The 22883-nt window shown below is 37.7% G+C and overlaps 1 protein-coding gene across 1 annotated transcript in view; it reads right to left on the bottom strand.

The window, feature by feature from the left end:
* GSG1L (GSG1 like) overlaps positions 1 to 22883 on the bottom strand; it is a 370570-nt gene that overhangs the window by 15753 nt on the left and 331934 nt on the right. The window contains exons 6-7 of the mRNA XM_074282771.1: positions 6290 to 6379; positions 2518 to 2588 (exon numbers count right to left, since the gene is read on the bottom strand). Coding sequence (XP_074138872.1) covers positions 2518 to 2588; positions 6290 to 6379 — 161 coding nt within the window. The remainder of the gene's footprint in view (positions 1 to 2517; positions 2589 to 6289; positions 6380 to 22883) is intronic.

Here is a 22883-nt window from a genome sequence, read left to right as displayed (position 1 = left end):
TCCTGCAATGTTGATTTCAAGGATTTGAACCTGGAGGTTGTCTCATTCAAGGGAAATGAAAAACTGAAGAGGTAAAGCAATCATGGAACCTGTGCCTGACATAGCAAGGCATATTTTAGTAGTCAGAAAAAGCTAATAATGAAATGAGAGGGGGTAGAAGAAGAGAGAAAGAATGAAAAGTATAGAAAATGTGTATCAGCCTGAGCTTTGCCTTTAACGGCATTTAATCTGATACTTCTATATTATTTCCAGTCTCTGGGACTCAGGGTGGATTAGATTTCAGCCCCAATAATTCAATGTCCCTTCTATCTCTAAATATCCAACATATTAGATTTGATATTTTAACATTCTGTGTTCTAATGTTTCTTCTGCATCTGAATGTCAATCTGCATTTGGACAGAAATCCTAATAGGAAATAACTTCTTGTAGTTCTAACATTCTGTGCTTTATGCTCTAAGACCTTAAGTTCTAACCGTCTATATTGTATGATAGAGAACAAGATATTCAAATAGTGAGATCTAGTTTTAGGTCTTCTGGAACCTTTGCTAGGAATTAAGTTTATACTTCCTGAGCCTTGACTAGCACTTAATCCAAAGATCCTGAAGAAACTTAGCCCCCTAAAAGCCATTGTCAAACTATTTTCATAACAAGAATCAAACACCATGGATGAAATATGAGCTACCTCATGAATTCAGGTATATATAGATATATACATATGAATATACTGCTCCAGTATTTAGTGATATATGTGTGTATTATATATAATATATACCCATGCACAAACATACATATATGTATATAGATAATATATATCACACATACATATATAGATACACATATATGTATACAAACAGTTCTCCTTTACACACGAGGAGCATTTGTCAGACCTCTACATAAATTGATAATGCAAATTTGCCCACAGATGTGGGCACTTTTGAGGATAAGATATAGGGCAGGATGCAAACACAAACAAGAGAGGAGGGTAATACTTGGGAGCTGGGGACAAACTTGTTACACTAACAGCCAGAAGACAGACGACAGACATGCAAGGGTGAACACAAGGGCAGGTGGGCAAAACAGGGCAAAGATCTCCTCTCTCAGAAGTCTCAAACCAAGTCCCTAATCTAGCAGAAGCAGTGCTGGCTCAGTTCTGCTTTCATTTGGAGGGATTTTTTATTTTTGTTTTTTGACTGGAGGGGTGGGGTGGGAAGCTTGTCTTGTTGAGAGATAGAAGCAGAGACAGGGGGTACAGTACTGTACAGTAAAGTTAACATGGATGTGTTGTTGGAATGTTGATTTCTTTCCATAAAGTTAAATTTGCATAATGAAAATTTACATAAAGCAAGAACTGTCTGTATATATGTGAATTATGGCACTGCATTATATTATATATATTACATATATCCATGGGCATATAAACACAATACACATGAGCATAAATGTGTGTTTGTGTTTTCCCTCTTGAATCTCTGCCAAAGAAGGCTCAATGACATCTCAGCTAAGAAATCAGGTTAGAAGGTAGTTAATTCTATCCATGGGGGAGTATAGCCCTTGGCCTGACTCATTAGCCATTCATTAAGAAAACACCATGCTAAATTCGGGTCTGCTATTGTTCCGCACAGTTGGACTCAGTTCCCTATTTTATTTACTGGGACTTGTTCTGAAACATTTACTGCATAGCTTGGAGGTGGAGGGGGTGGGGAAGGGCATTTCTGCTGCAACTGTATAATAACAGAGCTTTGCCACAGCTAATCAGTTGGATCACACCTGGAGAGAGCTGTAAAAAGACCTGGACAATGATCTAGACTATGGGAGCTGCAAGGGCCATCAGACATGATTTAGTCCAATCCATATTTGAGCAAGAATCCTCTAGAGCATTGCTTACAGATGGCTTCCTGACCTCCACTTGAATACCTCTGGTGATAAAGAGATCCCTACCTCATAAAGCAGCCCAGGGCACCTTAGGACAATTCTAATTGTGAGGAAGATTTCCTTACATTAAATCCTAATTTGCTGCTCTATACCCATTCCCCATCATTTCTATGTCTACCCTGTGAGGTGTGGGAATATAAGTCTAATCTTTCTTCTATATCCCATAAAATACCTGAAGTCAGTATTCATATCCCCTCTTAGCCATCTCTTTTTCAGGATAAACAGCTTCAATTCTTTGACTAATCTTAATTTAACATGGCTTGCAATCCCCTCACCACCCTGATCTTCCTTTTTTGAACACACTTCAACTGCTCAATATTTTTTATTTTGGGGTGTGGTGGTGGTGGTAAAGAAGCAATCAGAGAGCTAGGAAGTGTCTGAGGCCAGATTTGAACTTTGGTTCTCCTGATTCCAGGCCTAGGGTCCCTGATGCCCCCTCAATAGTCTTCTTTAAATGTGGTCAGTAGAACTAAACAGATGGTGTCTCATTGGAGTGAAGCACAGTGGAGCACAGTCGGGCCAGCATCTCCCTCACACCAGGCACCCCCCCCCCCCCCCGGATATCCCAAAGGCAAGATCACTTACGATTTGGGTATCGGCTGTGGTGGCAGTCTAGTCGGAAGTCTTCATCCTCAGTCCCATCCCCCTTCTCATTCCTGAAAAAAAGAATGTACCTGGCATGAATGGAGAAGTTCTTCTCTTTGTCATTTAGACATGTCACAACCTGGCCTTAACTTCTTTCTTCAGCTTTATTATATGGCAGAATTCTATCATATTGGATCATAGCTCTCTGAACTTGAGGGGTCACCTAATAGTAAGCAGAAACCTCTCCTTTAATCTGCTAAGTGCAGATAATACTTTTACTACTTGCTACCCCAAAGGACTGTGGGCAAAGTGTGGTGAAGATGTGTATACGCATATAACATATATCATATGCACATATACATACATTATACTTAGAGACAATTAGGTGTGTCAGTGGATAGAGTGCTGAGCCTGGAGTCAACTGAAGATCTGACTTCAGTTGTGACTTCAGACATTATCTGTATAACCCTGGTGAGTTCATTTAACCCCTGCTTGCCTTAATCCATTGGAGAAGGAAATGGCAAACCACTCCAGTATCTTTACAAGAAAACCTACGATCTGTGAGGTCATGAAGAATTGGACATGGATGAACAACAACAACAAAATTATACACACATATGTATGAATGTCCTTCTATATACATATATCTGGATATATAAATTAAACTTGTGCATATGAATGAGTTATAGCTATCTTAGTTGTTTTCTCACCATTCTGTAATAGCAGATAGCAGTTTTGTCTCCTGAGCAATCCAGTGCCATACAGATTTTCTGAAAACACTATAAATGTCTACTGTTTCTGGTCTCCCATTGGAGATGCCCTGGGCCATGCTCAATGACTGTTCTCTTAAAACTTTGCAATCAACGTATCTGTAGTATATGATAGACTTGATCAGGGTCCTGAATTTAGTTCAGAATAAGAGAGATAGAGGGGTTAATGGCAAAAACAAACAAATAAATAAATAAATAGATAGATAGATAAATAAATAGATAGATAAATAAATAAAGAAAGAAAAAGCAAAGGCTCTTGGAACATCAAAAGAAAGAAGAGGAAAAGTTGGAAGAAAAGGAGAAGTTGTATGTTAGAAGTTAGTGTAGAATTAAGACTTATGGTGCCCAACTTCTGGGTGTGTACTCGGAGAGTAGATATTCCCCAGGGGAATCCTACTTATCACAGCCACCAGACTAAATGCCTCAGTGGTCATAGCTTGGCTTAGAGAATAGGAAGAAAAGAATTGCAAATGAGAGGGTTGGACTAAAAGTTCCTCTGGAGCTCCTTCAATTTCTAAATCCATGCTCTATGATCACTCTCATATACAAAGAGTTGCCAAGCTTTCTTTTCCCCTTCTTTTTCCATAAAAATCTCTTCCTGCCACCACCCTAGTGTAATCCTTCATCGGTTCTCATTTGGACTTTTAAAAAACCTCTGTAATTGGTTTCACTACTTTGTGTTTCTCCCCATCTCCACTATATCCTCCAGAAGACTGCCAAAATAATGGTCCTAAAGTACAGATCTGATCATTTCTTTCCTCTCCTTGAAAATCTGTTTCTTCTGTACTAAACTACAGATCCCTCCTTTGTTGTTCCATTGATTCAATCATGTTCTACTCTTCATAATCCTATTTGAGGTTTTCTTGACAAAGATACTGGAAGGCTTTGCTATTTCCTTCTCCAGCTCATTTTACAAATGAGGAAACTGAGGCAAACAGCATTTGGTGACTTTCCCAGAGTCACACAGCTAGTAAGTATCTGGGGATAGATTTGTACTAAGGAAGATGAATCTCCCTGACTTCAGGTCTAGCACTCTCTTCCCTGCCTCATCTAGTAGTCTCTATGCACATTTTGTCCTATCTTTCCACCCAGCTCTAAATGCACCATATTATGATATTTACTTCTCATTCTTCTCTCTTTTCTGCATCCCACAATCCAGTCAAATTGGTTTACTTGCTATTGTCTACACACTATACATGCCATCTTCTCCTTGCATAGGTCTTGCCAAATCCCTGTAATGAATGCTTTGCCTCCTCATCTCTGCCTTTTAGAATCTCTAGCTCTCGGAGCTCAGTCCTACATGAAGCTCTCTCTAATTCATCCCTCCACTACAGGTTGTTGAATGGTTCCTCCTTTGAAACTACTTGGTGTTTGACTTTGTATATATTTTGTATTTATCTATAAAAATATTATTTCTCCCCAGGAGACTATAAGCCCCTTGAGGACAGACACTTCTTATTTTTGTCTTTGTATTTCCCTTAATCAACATTTATTAAGTCCTTATGGAATTGAATAAACAATAGAGATGTTTATTGCTATTTTCCCCCTTAAAGAAGAGTTAATGCTTGTGCTAAGCTTTCTTAAGCCTTCAACATTGTTATAGTTGCAGCAACATTGTATATGGTATAGTAACATATATGTGACATTTCTGATTACACTTTTGGCTTCCAATCAGCTAGTATTTATGAGTTTCTACTCCATTGACTTTTGCTCTTCTTTTACCACATCTAGGTATCATATTTTAGGAAGGACAATGACAAATGGTAGTGTTCATAAAAGGGTAAAAAGTTTGGGGAGAAGATTCAAAATCATAATGTTCACTTAATCATTTGAAGGAAATAATTGAGAATAAGCCAAGATATAAGATGACAGGAAAAGATAATGATAAATGTTGGAGGGAATGTGGTAAAACTGGAACACAAATATACCCTGATAGTGAAATTGTGAAATGACCCAACTATTCTGGAGATCAATTTGGAACTATGCCCAAAGGGCTTTAATACTGTGCATTTCTTTTCATTCAGCAGTCTTACTACTGGGTCTGTATCCCAAAAAGATCATAAAAAAGTGAAAAGGACCCATATGTGCAATAATATTTATAGCAGCTCTTTTTGCAGTAGAAAAGAACTAGAAACTGAGTGGATGCCCATCAGCAGGGAATAGCTGAATAAGTTATAGTATATGAAGGTAATAGAATATTGTTGTTCTCTAGGAAATGATAAGCAGGCTGATTTCAGAAAAGTCTGGAAAGATTTACATGAACTGATGCTGAGTGAAGTGAGAGAACCAGGCGAACATTATACCCAATAACAGCAAGATTATGTGATGATCAACTGTGATGTTCTTGGCTCTTCTCAACAATGTAGTGACTCAAAGCAATTCTAATAGAATTAGGATGGAAAATGTCAATCAGATCCAGAGAGTGAAGTATGGAAACTGAATGTGTACGGAAGCACAGTATTTACACCTTTTTTGTTTGCTTGTTTTCTTATATTTTTTGTTCCTTTTGATCTGATTTTACTTGCACAACATGACAAACATGGAAATGTGTTTTAAAAGATCACACGTATTTAACTCATATCAGATTGCTTGCTGTCTTGAGGACTGGGAAGGAAAATTTGGCTCACAAAGTTTTACAAAAATGAATGCTGAAAACCATCTTTACATGTATTTGGAAAAATAAAATACTATTGAGAAAAAAAAAGAGAGAATAAACCAAGATGGTTGTCATTGGTGAGAGGGTCTCCATGCCCCAAGGCTATCAAGTAAACCAGATTTAATTATACACTAATTCTATAAATATTTACTGAGTAACAAGATAACATTGAGCTAGTAGATTATGTGTAAATTACAAAGCATCATGAACATAATTTCTACCTTCAAGAAGCTTATTATGGCAAGGCATAGAAGAAAGGGCAAGGATAGAGGCATCAGGTCTGGGTTCTAGCTCTGGTTCTGCCACTAACAGACTGTGTGTGGGAGAACTTGAACAAGTCACTTACCTTTTTTGGGATTTAACTTCCACCCTCACTCCGGTCATATGAGAGGCTTGAACTCTTATCATCCTTAAGGTCTCTTCCTTCCTTGGCACTCTATGTGCCATCACACATGTGTATATAAAAGGTAAACAACTACATGAATTAAACTGATGATATAAAATATATCACAAGACAGTATTACATAAAATCCCAAACTGGGACTAGACTTGGCACCAGAGGAAAAAATTAGGAAACAGAGAAGAAAATTGCAGAGGCAAATTTGGCTTAATATGGGGGGAAACTTGCTAATAATTGGTTGTCAAAAAATAGAATATGCTACTCCATGAAGTAGCTCCTTTTCCCCTCAAATAATAGGGGCCTTCAGATTAAGGCTGGATGGCCCTTTGTTAGGGGTGTTAAAGAGGCAATTCTTGTTCAAAACTGGATCGGGCCAGATGGCCACCTGAGGTCCCTCCCAAATCTCCAATTCTGTGATTTTATGAGTGATACAGATAATTAGTGCTGTGGGAACTCCCAAGAGGAAGTGATTTCACTGGTCTAATAGGATCAGGGAAGAATGAATAGAATTTAGTGAAATAGACATGTCTTCTAGGAGTAAAAAATAGTGTAAGTAAAGACACCCTGGAAACATGTAAAGGGACTTCTGGGGATGTTGAATAGGGCAGCCTGTCTCAAGCAGACAAAAGTAATAGGAGAAAAGGTAGGTTGGAGTTCGAGCAAGAAGAGCCTCAAATACCATGCTGAAGAGTTTGAATTTGTTCCTAAAACCAAGAAGGAATCATTAAAAGTTTTTCAGAGAAGAATAGCATAATGCAAGTGCCATTTTAGAAAGACTGATGTGGCACTTTTTAAGGGATGGATTATAGAGGAATTATATTATTAGTCTAAGTAAGAGGTGACTTGTTGGCTATATGTGAAGTACCTTAGGAAGAAAAGAAGAACAGGACTTGGTGACTGATATGGCGGAGGGAACTTTCAAGGGTTTTAGCTCAGCATGACTAGACTAGTAAAATCACTGACATAAATGGGGATGTCTGAGCAAGTTGCTGTTTGGCAGCAGAATATATTCCGTTTTAAATAATGCCGTGTTTGAGGTAGATGACAGAAGTAGAAAGGTCTAATAGGCAGATATGGCCAATTTCATTCCTTAGGGAAGGAGCTGACATTTCTACTCTACTTGGCCTAGAAATGTTTGTTGTTTTTCTTTCTTTCTTTTTCATTCTAGCTGTGGATTAGTGTAGTGGGGCAGGAGGCAAAAGGCCGATGTTTGAGCTTCAGCTCTGATGTTCACTAGCTGTAAGGCCAAATGGCTCTCAATTTATACATCCATAAACTAAGGACAACATTTGCACTGTTATCTTCTAGGTATTTTTTCCTCTGTTGCTTTTGTTTGTTTTGTTTTGTGAGGAAAGTGCATTGAAAATTCTGAGAGTTTCATACATTGAATCAGAGAGAATCAGAGTCATGCTCCAAAGAGCAGAGATTTCAAGCCAGAAGGGATCAAGTCCAAACTCTTCATTTTAGAGATATGAAAACAGTCCCAGAGAGGACGAACATCCAAACTCACATAATTAATAAGTGGCAGAGCCATCAAGATCACTTGTGAGTCCTCTTAAACAAAGGGCAAGTTTTTCTCTCTGAGAATTAATAGTGATTAAAGATGGAGATAATATAATCTTGCAGAAGGAACACTGAAAATAGGGTTAAGAAAATTTGTATTCCTGTCACTAAGTTCATCTATGACCTTGAGTAAGTAGATTCTAAAATCTGACTCAGCTTCCTCATCTATAAATTGGAATAATTTGACTTGATTTCTCAGGTCCTTTCGAGTTCCAAATTCAATGATTGTAATAAAATAAGGGATGGAAGTTATGTATTTCTATTATTCTGGGATCACTAAAAAGAATATTTGATCATCAGTAGTGATTTTCGATTCTTCAGATGTATATAACTCCTCTGTTTTAGGTCAAAGCCCTATACATAATCCTGACTCCCATAACCTCAGAAAGCATTAATGAAACTGGATAAGGTTCATAAAAGAGCAATAGAAATGACACTTGGAATGGAGGGGCCACCATGTAAGCATATCTGGAAAAGATGAGTATTTTTCAATCTGGAAAGACAAGGAATTATAAACACCACTTATCACACATATACCTATTGCTCTACTTGAATAGAGTAATTCATCTGGCCAGAGTTCATTCTTCTAACAAATCATAAGATCAAAGAATTTGGATCTACAAGGGGCCTTAGATACCATCTAGTTTAACCTCCTCTTTTTAAAGCAAAGGTCAAATGACTGCATGAAGTCAAGTAGCTAGTAAGTAAAAGACTCAGATTCATAGACAATGAAGAACTACTTTTATTTCTCCAAAGGTTATTACCTGAGGTTTGAAGCATAGCAGGCAAGATGGTTAGGTAGTCAAATACCCACTTTCAACAGTCACAATAAACTCTTTCCCCTTTGTCTGTCCTGAACTATATTTTAACTGCTGAAACCCCCAGAAGGGTCATAGTTCTGAGATGAACATTGGGAGTTTCTTGTGGACTTTAGAAATTAAAGCTTTGCTAGGAAGAAGGGCTTTGATGAAGCTTTAAGAAACTCAACAATGCAGCAATAGCTAGCAGCAGAGAAAGGCAGATGACTTACATATTCATATTCATTGTGGGCCATAGCCATGAGCAAGTGAAGTTAAAAACAAGTTCTGGTTCTGTCATATTCCAATTTTTTTGCAGGTAGGGAGTGGTGGGGAAAGGGGAGAAGAACATGACCAAATTATTCCAAGAGGGATCCCTCTTCTTCTCTTATCACTTCCTATCCTGGACACTAAGAAGTGGAGAATCACTTTGAGGTCATTTAGCCCAATCTTCTCATTTCACAAATAAGGAAATTGAAACCTGCAGACTTATCCAAAATCACACAGCTCATTCAGAGTCCAGGATTTAATATGGGATCCCAAGTGACACGGCAATGCTTCTGATCCTGGTGATCTTTCTCCTTGTCCTTTATTTTTATTTTAACTGACCTTCTTTATCTAGATGTCAGGAAAGTGCACTGAAATAACAAAAGCTCACATTTATATAGTATTTTCAAGTTAAGACAACAGCTCCTTCTCTCAGCAGCCCCCTTCTCCCACATAAACTCAAGGATAAATATAGATAAGGCTGAGAGAAGGGTTTGACTGCCAATGGAATCCTTTACTCTGCTATTAGTTACATGGAGAAGCTGTGGGGAGAATTCAGGCTGAGATAATGGGACCCATTTATCATCTGGACATGAGAAGTTAGGAAATATTGATTCCAATATATTTACAATAGCTACATGTGTCTGCTTCCACCTGGGGTGAGGGTAGAGGTTGGGATGATGGTCATACTTTTGTAAAGATGATTTTTCTGTCATTTTAGGGTAGAAGAATAAGGACTGATAATAGAGAAATATATTGTACGATAAGAAATGAAGTAGAAATTTTAAGACCAACTTTGAAAGAAGATCAATGCTGTTTAATTTAGAAGTTATACAGGAGAAAAAATAATGGATATCACCAAACATTGGATTTTGAAGAGTCCTTAAAATGTAGAATGTCAGAGTTGAAAAGGATCTTAAACAATAGAACATAAGATAAGTTATGATCAAAAAAGTCAGTGGCAGGGCTAAGTCTGGAACTGAGATCACTTACTCTTTCCATAACATAGTGTTTAGTTCTTGTTTTCAGGTACTGCCAAGAACCTCTCTTTCCTTTTCCAGGGAGGCAGCTGTGTACTCTGCCCTTTGGGGTTGGAGAGGAGAAGCAGAAAGAACCTTGCCAACTTCCTTAACCAAATTTAGTTCCCTCTCTTTAATTCATGAGCTAGTTCTGAATATAAAAATGAACAGAAAATGTGGTCAGTTTGTTAAAGGCAAGGATTTTCATAGATGATGCTAGGGTAGAAAAACTACAACATATTTCTCCGTGGTGAAATGATGGTCTTCTTATGAACAGGCAGAAAGTTGACTTTCCTCCTTCCTACTCTGAGCCATTCTGTTAATATGCATGGTAAGTCATTTAGCATTTCTTTATATGTAGGAAATGAATACATCCCATAGCTAATATAAAGTATACATCAAGATCCTGCTTATTCTCCTATATTAGGAAGACACAGACATTAACCCAACCTAAGCTTTAAGTAAATCATCCCTGCTGAATGGGATGGGAGTTTAATGAGCTAAAGAATGGGAGCAAAGGGAATCTAGTCCTCTTCTAATTAAAGTCCAGAATCCCCCAGGATTGAGCCTGGTCCAGACCTTGTAAATGGGTCCAGAGTTGAGATAGACTCCTTCGTGGAAAAAGAGTAGGCTAGTATCCTAGACCCCCTGGGTCCAACAGCTGGTGCTTTATGTTATTATGGGAAGATATTCAGGACTCCTCCGGTGGCTGGATGAATGAAGCAATGCTGGTTGGCAGAAAAACTAAGGAAGAGCATCTGGGGCTAAAGCTGATACATGCAGTGAGCTGGCCCTAGTAGTTACAGAATTTTTTTTTATTTTGGTTTGAAATGGAAAGAAGCAGTTGCAAATGTCACTATGTGACAATTTCCTCTGATTTGAACTGTAATTGCATGCAGGAAACATTCTATGCTTTTACAAAGCAACCTTTTAAAAAATGACTGTGAGAGGAATTACCTAAAAATCTAAACAAACATCTTGAAGGATCAACTAACAGTGTGTAATGGGGGGACTGGATAATGAGGGCCTTATTCCTGAGCAAAGACAATAGGTTCTACCTGCTGCCAATCCAGGGGAGCCAGGTGACTATGAGAGTCCTGTGGCTATTTCTTGTCTGTTTACTATATGGTGAAGAAAAGCTTTTTAATTGACTGCTGAGCTGAAACTAAGGGTACATATAAAAGATACTATCAGTCAGAATGAGCTCTCTCTTCCTTGCAGGTGAATGAGGTAAGAATGGTAAGCCTATGGATAGGAAGTCAATTGCACTAGAGTCCTATCTCTAAAATGTGATCCTCCATGCAAGATATTCCCATTCTTTTGCCTCTTTTGTATTTGTTCTTCTTGGACTTGAATATATGTAGGCTCTTACTTTGTGAAATGTGAAAGCTTGGAAAAGTCAATGAAGATCCAGAGTTTGACAGCAGTCTCTCCCTGACAGGAATCAGGACTGCTGTAAATCAACCTGATAGCAAAGCCATGTCCTTCAAACTAGGGAGTGATTCCATCCCTTGATTGTATTGCATGCAGAATTGAACTTGGTGGGTGAATATTTGCAGCTGCCATCTTATATCTGAGGGTGAGTGTGCTCTCTGATCTGGGATATCTGAATAACTCTTTGTAAAAAATCTGATGATATTCACTGGTTAACTAAGATATTCAGGAAATAATGATGACTTAAATGAGATTAGAGTGCTAATAACTGTTGATAATATTTGAGAGGATCTGCAAAATGGGGGCTTAAGAGAGCAGGGAGGATTGAAAGAACCTCACAGTATCCTGATGGTTATTCCTAGAACTCCTGAGGGAGAGAAGCCAGTCCAGCTTTGGGAACTTGATCCACTAGCATGTAGGGCAAGGAAGGGGATTGTTGAGAGAGTAAGTCCAAAATATCTCCTAGAAAAATGCTTTCAGGTAAATGAAAGACACTGCCTAAGTGCAAATCAATCTGTTACCTCTGGGTCTCTATTTCTTCCTCTGTAGGAGAGAAAGTATTTAAACTAGATCAGCTCTCCTAGTTATGGCATTCCATATTCTATAGTCTTTTCTAGTTCTGAAATTCTCTATTCTATGTTTAGTTTTCTTCAAAATGTAACATTCTAAATTTTATGACCAAAAGCCTTTCTACCTTTGACATTCTATGTTTTGAACATCCTTCTAGCCCTAATATACGATGCTTGGAGATTTCTCCCAGCTCTGACATTCCTTCTATGTTCCTTGGTGCCTCCTACCTCTCACAACTCTATGACATTTAATTCCATATTTTAATCTATGAAATCAACCAATAAATTGATCAGCAAGCATTTACCAAATGCCTATTATGATGCCAGATCCTGTGCTAGACCTTAGAGATGCAAGTATAAAGAATGAAATCATTCCCGGTATCTTTAGCCAAAGGAATGTTACACATTTTCAGTATAGTTGGGAGCGAAGCAATATATCAGGAGCTCTTGACAACATCAAGGGCCAACTAGTTTTACAATTCACGAATGGAATTGAGAAATATGGCACATGTAGAAAATGAAAAATTGTTTGCTAAAGTTGTAACCAAACTGATTTTTTATTAGATGATTAAATACTGCCAATATAGGAAAATTTTCAGAATTGAGAGTGTAGGCAAATCAAAGCTAAGTCTCTAGGTCAAATTCTAAAATTGATGTCATGCACAAAAAACCACAACTCTAAACAGAGGTCATAGAATACTTAAATGTTACCAAGAAGAATTTAGAAACTTGCTCTTTTCTTAACTAAGTAAATCTTACTAATAGCTCAGGGAACAAAGAGATGCCAATTTCAGGAACTCGGTGGTGATAGCTGGTCCTATTTGCGATTGAATTCCAGAATGCCTCCAAAACAACATCCAGACAAATAAATATCTACTAGAAATGCAGTGGAAAGGAAAGAGAACTGGGAAAATGGAAGCTCTTTAAAAAACCTGAAGGAAAAGACACCCCAAAGGATGCTTCCATATACTCTTTATAGGTTCTAGGGAGAATGTTGAAGGAGTTGGCTTCCAGACCTCTGTTATCATATCATTTAAAAGACAAAAGATGATAGCTTTTCAAGAAAATGGATAGGAGCCAATTGGTATTCAGATAGACCTTCTTGAAGAAGTGCAGTCTTGGAGCAGAATGTTCACTTGAATCCCCAAGTCTCTTGGGATATTATGGGGTACTATCAACACCTCAATCTTTGGCTCTCCATACTCAAAAACTCTTGTCATCTTTGATTCCACCCTTGTCTTCACCAGCCATATCCAATAAATTACCAACTCTGGCCACTCGTGCCTCCCACAGTATCTCTAGCATCTGTATCCTTCTCTCTCTTCTCATTGCCACTCTTTTTGGTTTCTTTGCCAGCATTCTCTCCTCTCTTAAATCATTCTTAACCCAATTGCCTAAATAACACTCCCAGTGCATGGGAGTCACTACTCAAAATCCTTCAATGGGTCCTATGATTTGCATGGTAAAATCCAATAAACATCCTTTTTCAGTGAACTTAAGTGACCAGAGAATAACAATATGGAAGGTTGGAGAAAGAACAAAAGGAAAATAAATTCTATTTTTGACATGCTAAGATCTTAGGATTCTAGATTTATTTCATACTATTCTCTTTCATGCATTTTATGTTCTTACAAAACTGGAATATTCAGTGATTCTTGATTATGTCCCTCCCTGACCTGATTTTGTGCATTCTTGAGCTCTCATGTTTGAAATGCCCTCCTTCCACATTTCAGTTAGTTGAAATCCTTTAAGGTTCAGATGAGCTACTTCCTCCTTCATAATGTTCTCCCTGAACCACATTCTGATGCCCATGTAAGTGATCCTTTCCTCCTCAAATCTCCAAAGAACATTTTGTCTGGATCTCTCTTTATCACATTCCACTTTGTACGTTACTTGTCTACATGTAATATTCCATTTTATGCTTTTTGAGGCTAAATGCTGAAGTGTTTTGCATCTTTTCATCCCTGGCATCTAATACCACGCCTTGTTCCAATACATGAATATAACAAGGACACTATGGGAAGCTTATCCCTAGGGCAGAATGAAACTTATTTATTAATCAAGGAATTCTATACTTATGTAATCTATGGAGCAGCAATGTCCTAGTTGGATAAAAATGCTTCTCAACTACAACTATGCATGTGCTTCTATCACAAATTTGCACTGATTGGGTTAAATAAAACCATCTAGAATAGGGAGCTTCCAGCTATGGCTATGGTATTTGCTATATCCAAATAACAGTAAATAAACCACACCACTATCTAAGCCCTTTCAATCATCATGACCAAGACTGGCCTTCTACAAACATATATACAAACATACATATATGTACATATACATGTGTACATTCATCCCTATACTGAACACTATCTCCTAAGCTGGTTCTGCCAAATATATTTACACTATACAAGGAGAGAAGCTCCACAATTGCCTCTGGTTTTCTAGCATCTAATTTTAACTTAGGAACTTTTAAAAACTCTTCTATCCCCTTTGCTATTTCTGGTCAATTGGTTCCCCAGTCTTATCAATTTCTCTTCATTATATCTCTTACATCTTTCCTGTCCTTTCTATCCCCATTGTCATTACTCTATCATGGTTCCACATTACCGACCATTTGGCCAATTGCAACAGCTTCCCATCTAGCCTTTCAACATTTATTCCTTATCGCCTTCAAACCACGCTTCATAGTGTTGCCAGACTCATCTTTCATGTCATATCACTCTTGGTTCAAAACCTTCAATTCAACAAACAGCTATTAAGCACATATGATGTACTATCTTGTGAAAAATACTGGGAATAGAAAGTTTAAAAATAAAACATTTTCTTGTCTCAAAAAAAGGAAGAAAAAAAAACAATTTCCATTTTACTGGGAGCATACTAAACACAAGTAAACACAAAGGGAATGAATATAAAATACAAAAATAAATAAGAAAATACAAAGATAATTTGATAATAAAGGGAGATATGGAAGGAAGGAGGGAGGCAGAAAAATAGACACAGGGAGAGAGAGACAGAGAAACATAAAGAGACAGATAGAGAGACAGAAAAAGTACTAATAAGGGGAAGCAGGAAAATCTTACAGAGCCCTGAAAAAAACTTAGGATTATAAGAGGTACAAGTAAAAAGAGACCATATTCTAGGATGAAGCAATAGTCTGGAAAGGCATGGAGACTGAGAATGAAATGCTAGATGGGGATGGACAGCAGGCCAGTTTGGAAGAACATAGAACTTATAAAGCAGAGAATGAAATAAGACTGAAAGGGAAGGTGAGAGGAATATTACGAAGGACTTAATTACCAGGATACCAGGATACATGCATGTATACACATATACATGTACATACATATAGGTACACATACATGTGTGTAGGTATGTATATACTAAGGCAACATGGAGCCACTGAAGATTTTTTTGAGAGAGAATTGGCGTTAAGTGACTTGCCCACAGTCATACAGCTAGTGAGTATTAAATGTCTGAGGTCACATCTGAACTCGGTCCTCCTGACTCCAGGGCCAGTACTCTGTCCACTGTACCATCTAGCTTCCCTACCACTGAAGATTTTTGAGACAGGAAATGACGTGCTCAGATCTACAATTGAGGAAGATTATTTTGACTTCTGTATGAAGGATAGATTGGAGTGGCAAGAGAGTAGGAAAACCACTTAGGAAGTTAATGCAATAATATAGGAGAAAGGTTAATTCAATAATAAAGGCTTGCTAGTGGCCTTCTATATACTTCCTGCAAGCTCCTGAACAAAAAATGCACTCCAGTTTTGAATTGGAGTGACTTCATGTGAACAACAAGATAGAGAACTAGATATTTTCTCACACACAAATAACCTCTCAAAAATGAAGCAATTTTTTTCTGTTTCCATGGTCTAAGACACCCCAAGTCCCCTCCCCCAAAAGGTAAAAAAATCCATGAAAAGATGTTCACTAATCTTGAACTCATTTAGCCTCAGCTTCCATGCAGTAAGCACCTGAAATGCTTTAGCAGACCCAATACAAGCTGACAACAGAACCTGCCATAATAGTCTGATTTCCCTTTCTTCTTTTACGTGCTATGGAAACCCCAGCTACAATCTGCAGAGATTTGCTCAGGCTTTTCAAGAGCAAAAAAACTTCCAGCAGCCACAGCCCTATAATACTAGCACTACAAAAATCTGAAGTGCTAGTGTTGGGTGAAAGACCTAAGGAACAGAGGGAGTGAGACAAGATTACTAGGATAAAACACTTGTGTATAACGGGTAAAGGTGGAGGATTCTATGCCACACTCCACTAAGCCTGGGGAAAAGTTTAGTACAGTATCTGACTGAGTCCAGTGCTAACCCACAAAGTTCATTGTGGCTAAGATTTAGGTTGGCAAACTTCTTTGCACAGCATGGAAGGAGGCTCAGGCCCTTTGAGATTGAGTAGCAAGGAAACTATTATCAGAGTGGGGGAGTCAGAAAGTGAGTGATGGGGAAAATAAGTATGGGGTGGGCAAACGTGGAAATTACCCAATACTTGAGGAAGAAAAATACTCTAATACCTTAAATACAAGCAGATAAATCAATAGGAAAAATATTAACAACAGAAGGAAATATGGCCTCTAGATCTAGTAATGAACTCAGTCACCTATGAATAGATACTGCAAAACAAATAAAATTATCTAACATTTGATGGGATTGAGAACCCTGTGAAATTTGAAGAGAGCATGAAACAACAACATGCTGTTCCTGAGTGGTTCAAATGTAAATTATGAGAACAGTTTATGGCCTGGATAACAAAAATGATGAACAGAAGAGCATAATTGGAATATCCAATGGCAAGCCTCACTAAAGAAACAAAAGAGAGAACTATAGATTGGGCATGCACATACACTAAAGGATAATCTAGAAGAAGAGGAACAGAAAGAAAATCACTAACATCAAAAGAAAACACGTTCATTATACAAGGAAAACATGTTTTAGAATACATAGAGACAACGTAAAGATCATAGGTCTCCCAGAACACAACAGGATAGAAAACTTTAACACCATAAAGAAAGAAATAATGGAAGACAACTCCTCAGAACCTATGAATATAGAAAATGAAATATCAATTGAAAGAATTCACAAATCATTTCCTGGAAAAGAAAAAAAAACAAAGGTTGCAAATTTCAGGACATATAATAGTTAAATTTAACAATACAATTCAGAAACAACAAGCTCTACAAATCATCAGAAGAAAGACCTTCAAATACAAAGGAAAGGAAATTTAAATAATCCAAGACTATTCTGTACCCACTAGAAAAATTAAGAGGTAATGGAATGATGTGTTCCAAAGAGCAATGAAGATCAGGATGTAGTCTAAAGATACTTTTCCTACAAATCTAAGCTTAATCATACATTGAAAAGGACAGATATTCAATAATAAAAAAGTGTTTGAAATGTTTTTAGAAAGAAAATCAGACTGAAGAGATGATTTGCTTCTCAAACACCTTAAATAACAAAAATGCAGGAGAAATGAATAAATGCAACAGTCAAGGACAGACACAGCAAAAGAGTTTCAGCAAAGAGACCAGTAAGAGACTTTTTCATAAGGAGTGAAGGTGGAAATCTATTAGAAATAAGTAGATGATAGAGTGGATCATGTATAGAACCTGATGATACCATGCCTACAGGTGAACTGATTTTTTTTTTTTGTGGGATTACATTACATATGAGAGAGTTCATGAAAAGGGAGAAAATAGAAAGGAGTATGTGATATACCAAAATCAAGGGCTAAAAATAAGAGAAAGGGGAATGGGTAAAGAGCGAAGGGAAGATAAAGAAGAAGAAAAATAGGGAGGCTTTACTTTGGTGATGGAAAGGGATTCCATTCAAAAAAAGTTCCTATGGGTGAAGAAAGAGAGTCTGTGAAAGGAGATGAGGATAATGCATCTGGTTTTGGTGCTTAAAAAGTCTACTCATTTGTCATCAATAAAGGGGAAGTTGGAATTTCTAGAGGCAACTGATACATGGGGTAGTAAATAGCATGGGCTAAGGAATGAGATTTTCAGGCAAATGTGGCAGGGGGAGGAGGGTATAAATCAGAGGTAGACTGCATCATCAAGGAACTGATGGTACTTCATTTACCAGTAAGTGAAGTATATCATGGGTCAGTATTTTCTCTGATAATTGACATTTATTCCGGAGTTGAGGCAAAAATGGAGTAAGATCAACAAAATAGTGACTGAAACTTCCTAGAGAAGGAAACCTAGAATGGATACTTTGGAATCTTTGCTTACAGAAAAGAGAAAGATCAGATAATTAAAGGGATCATGAATTAGATAATGAGGATCTATAGTAGACAAAAAGGATGGATAATGAAGCAAATGAGAAAAATCCATTTTGAAAAGGGGCAAAAGTGAAATTTTAAAAACCTAATAAATAGGACTAATTGAAAAGCAGGAGAGGAAGAGGGAATCTATTTGACTAACAGAGGAGAAAAAGGGGAGGGGAAGAATTAATTAACCAGCTAAAAGCAGGAAAGAAAAAGGATTAAGCAAAACTCCAAAGGGAACAGGGTTATAAATGAGAAGAAAGAATCAAGATGAGGGCCAATGGGAACAAGACCACTTTACAGAAAGATAAAAGTAACTGAAGACATTATTCATTAAAACAAAAAACACATAACATAGTACATAGAAACATAATGTAGCAGAAGGAGAGGAAAATTATAACAGGAGTGGCTCTTGGAGTCTCTCGCTTCCTTAGGAGCACTGCTCGGGTGCCCCTTTCTACATAAGGCAAGTTGTTAGTTTCTCTCTTTCTCACAATTCCGTGGCTTTCCTTTCTTTAGAGAATTCCAGATTCTGAGCAGAGCTGAAAGGGCTCTCAGCAAGCATGTGTGTAGGCAGCTGGGAAGCAGCCAGGAGATAAAGAGAGACTGAAGACTAGAGACAGAGAGGAAATGAGTGAGCTAAGAGAGCAGGCTTTTGAGGAGATAGAAAGGCTTGAGATCAAAGGCACATGTAAAAGAAGTTGGTCTTGGCAAGGAGAAGATTTATCAGATTCTAGAGCAGAGGAAGAAGAAAAGGGAAGATGATGTGAAGGGATTTTGAGGTATAGAGTAGGGAAGTATAGTTCATGGAAGATGGTTTGAGAAAGCAGGGTCTTCAGCAAAGTAGCAGGACCCTCTGCTGGGAGGGATGTGGTGACCTATTCAAAACCACTGCCTTTCCAGGCATTCAAAGCTTCCCTCTCCAGATTTATTTTGTACTGCACCCTCAGTACATCACTCTCATATATCATTACTTCTCTTCTCCCCCAACTCTAAGATATTGTACAGAACTAAGCTTTGCAACTTTCTTGATACATTTATACAGTATCAGATTCTATAGATAAATGTATATATGTCATAAGCCCCTCCTAAACTTTAAGATTCATGAAAATAGGAGATAAATCTTGACTAGATTATATTTTTCCTAATCTACTTAATACAGAACTGTTCACAGCAGCCTTTTGATGGGCATTTATTGATTTGAATATTTGCCTTTGAGTAGAGAAAGGGAAACTGTATTCAGAGTTGGAACACTGGGGACAAGTCCTAGCTCTTCTATTTGCAAACTCTGTGATTTTGGGTAAATCATATAATCAGTTTCCTTTTCTAGAAAACTGAAGTGGAGGTGTTGGGCTATATGGTCACCATGGTTCTTTCCTAATCTAAACCCGATGATCCCATGAAAGTCACAGAATCACAGAATTATAGATTCTCAGTGTGGAAGTTATCTCAAGGGTCATTGAGTCTATGTTGCATCTGAATAGAAGTCTCTTCTATAGTATCCACCAACAGCGATTAGACTTTCCTCACTATTTCTTGTTGGTTTTGAGCAGTTTTTCAGTCATTTTGTATTCTTTCAAACCCCATTTAGGGTTTTCTTGGCAAAGATACTGGTGTGGTTTGCCATTTCCTTCTCCAGCTCACTTTACAGATGAGGAAACTGAGGCAAACAAGTGCTCTGCCCAGGTTCACACAATTAGTAATAACAAAGTAAGTTCACACAATTAGTAATAACAATTAGTAATTGTTACCTAGCCACTTTTCACCCTTTAGAAATTTATTATTCTCCCTTCTTTTCCTAGGTAAGACTTTTGGAGGTCAGAAAAAGAAAATGTAGCATCCAAAGAATTCATGGGGTGGGGGCAATAACTAGCCTTGTCTTCTTGCTCTTCCTACCCCAAGTGTCTCCCTTTGGGGTACACCTAGATGGCACTTTCCTCAAACTCTAGAATACTACAATGCATTTACATTAAATTCTCTATCACTCATTTCTTCCTGCTTTAGCTCATCATTTGCTCATCTCTAGAAATATGATAAAAATAACTAGATTGTTCAATGCCATTTTCTTACATACAATAAGTTAGGTGTATATGGGGGTGGTGGGGGAAGAGTTACATATAGATCTATTGCTCCTGTTTTCCTAGGATTTCAGTTTGTAACTTAATACGGTACAGAGGTTGTTTTTTACCCTCCTGGCATCTAAGCCTGGAGTTTTCTTAAATGCAAAAGAATAACAACAACAACAAAAAATCTGCTTAATAACATTTACATGTAAATGGCTTATCTAGTCACTGCACTGACACTATCATTCCACGGAGGGAAAGGAGCATTGCTTCAGGAGTTTATACTAATATGATTTTGTTTCTACAGAGCACTGCCATGGCAACCAAGGGCCTCACGGCAGCTCAGTCTCTCTCCCCTCCACTCATTCTTCACCATTCCCTCATATAGAGCCGGCCTGAGAAGAGAGCAGAGTTATGGCTGCAGTAGCTCAACATTGCTCTCTTTATTCCAAAGACAAACATCAAAGCTTTGGGGACTGCCTATTTCGTATTAGAGAGTCATGAAATTTCACATTTGGAAAGGACTTAAGAGATCAACTAATCCAAACCCCTCATTTTACATGGAAGGAAACTAAGGCCCAGAAGTGATATGACTTGCAAGCAAAGCCAGTAGCAGGGCCAAGATTCAGTCAGGTCTTCTGACTCCAAGTCTGGCATTCTTCATATCCAAGGTCCTAAAAGTCAGAGTGCCCTATACAGTATTTTACTGCACTTAAGCTTATGGGCCAACCTGTATATACCATATGCCTTACCCTTTCTTTTCTTGAATATGTCACAGTTCAAATCTTAATCACTCTTCAAGGATCTGTTCTATCTTTTCAGGAAGCTTCCCTGATTCTTCTAGCCCAAAGTAGTGACTTTCTTTTCTGACCCACATGATTCATTGTGTCATTTAATCTAATTTATTTATATATCATTTTATATATTTTTTGTGATTTTTATATAATACCTAGCATATGTAATTTATTTATATGTAATTTTCCTGTTTTAGATATAATTTTTCTCTTGAGTTATCCAGACTAAGTGATTTAATTTCTCAGTCAATAGGCATTTATCTCAGTGTCCTAGGCACTAAATCTTGGATCCCAAGTCTGAGGCATCCAGGCTTTGCAGGATATAGAGTTCTGGGCCTAGAGTCAGAATGATTAGTTCCTCTCCATCCTTGGACACTTCCTAGGCATGTCCCTTAACCTCTGCCTGCCACAGTTTCTTCAGCTGCAAAATGGATATAATAATAGTGCTTATCTCTCAGGATTATTCTAAGGAAAAATTAGATAATATTTGCAATATTTGCTTAGCACAACACCTGGCATATAGTAGGCATTTACTAAATACTTCTTTTCATTTCTCACTGGCTGTGAGAATTTCCTCATCCAGGAATTCCCTATATGAAGGAATCACTGGTCTACTCTTCCCATGTGTATCCAAAGTGGATCCAGTGACCCACTGGAAGAAATGCTAGACTTGGCTCTAATCCCAGCTTTCCCAATAACTCACTGGGTGACCTTGGTTGAGCAAGTGCTTTTACTCCTCTCTGAGTACCCTTCTCTGTCTAATATAAAATTGGGAGGCTGGTTTAACTGATCTCCAAAAGTTCTTCTAAATCAAAGTTTACACCTAATGTTAGTTTGTTCTTAGGTGTGCACAGAGAATGGCGATATGAATGCTGGCAGACCCTGCCTGTACTTCATATATACCTATGGTTCCACTAACAAGCTGCTTCAAGAAAAGCACAGGAAACAAACAAACAATAACACAGCTGGTCCAGTGATATCAAACTCAGAAAGAAATTGGGCCACTAAAAAAGTACACAAGGATCCCTGTCAACTATATATTACCTTAGAAAACTACGTATTAACATTATCTGTGTTCTACTATATATATATATATATATATATATATATATGTATATATAATAATAATAATAATTATTATTATTATTATTTCCCAATTGCAGTCTTCAGGAGTGTAGTAGGTAGCAGGTTTTACATCTCTGATTTGTCTGACCCTCATTTCACAGATGAATACATCAAGGTCCCAAGAGGAAAGATGACTTGCTCATGATCCCACTGCTCATAAGAAGCTGGCATGGAACCCCAGCTCTTTTCATGTCAAGGTCAATGTCCTTTCCACTGCACTACAGATGGAGCCTGATCTATGTCTCTTTTGCCCTCTTTATGTTGACCAGCACAGAGATAATCCAGTAGTAGGTGACCTTGATATCCTTTATAAACAAAATTATTTTTTAAAACATCTGAAACCTAATATCTTTTGCTTTTATATCACCTTCATTTTCAAGTACATCCCTCTCCACTATCCAATGAACAAAAAATAAACAGAGAAAAAAAAGCAGTTCAGCAGAACTAACCAACCGAAGACAGAATGTACAATGTTTTATACACAAAGTCTTCTATTTTTGCAAAGAATGGAGGATGGTTCATTTTCTTCTCTTTTCTCCAGGGCCACTCTTGGTCCTTATAATAATACAACATTCAGTTTAGTTTTGTGTTATTTCTACTTATAAATGCTCTGTTTGTCATTCAA

This window comes from Sminthopsis crassicaudata, chromosome 1 (genome assembly GCF_048593235.1).
Source record: "Sminthopsis crassicaudata isolate SCR6 chromosome 1, ASM4859323v1, whole genome shotgun sequence".
Taxonomy (NCBI): domain Eukaryota; kingdom Metazoa; phylum Chordata; class Mammalia; order Dasyuromorphia; family Dasyuridae; genus Sminthopsis; species Sminthopsis crassicaudata.
This window is presented reverse-complemented; position numbering and strand designations above follow the sequence as displayed.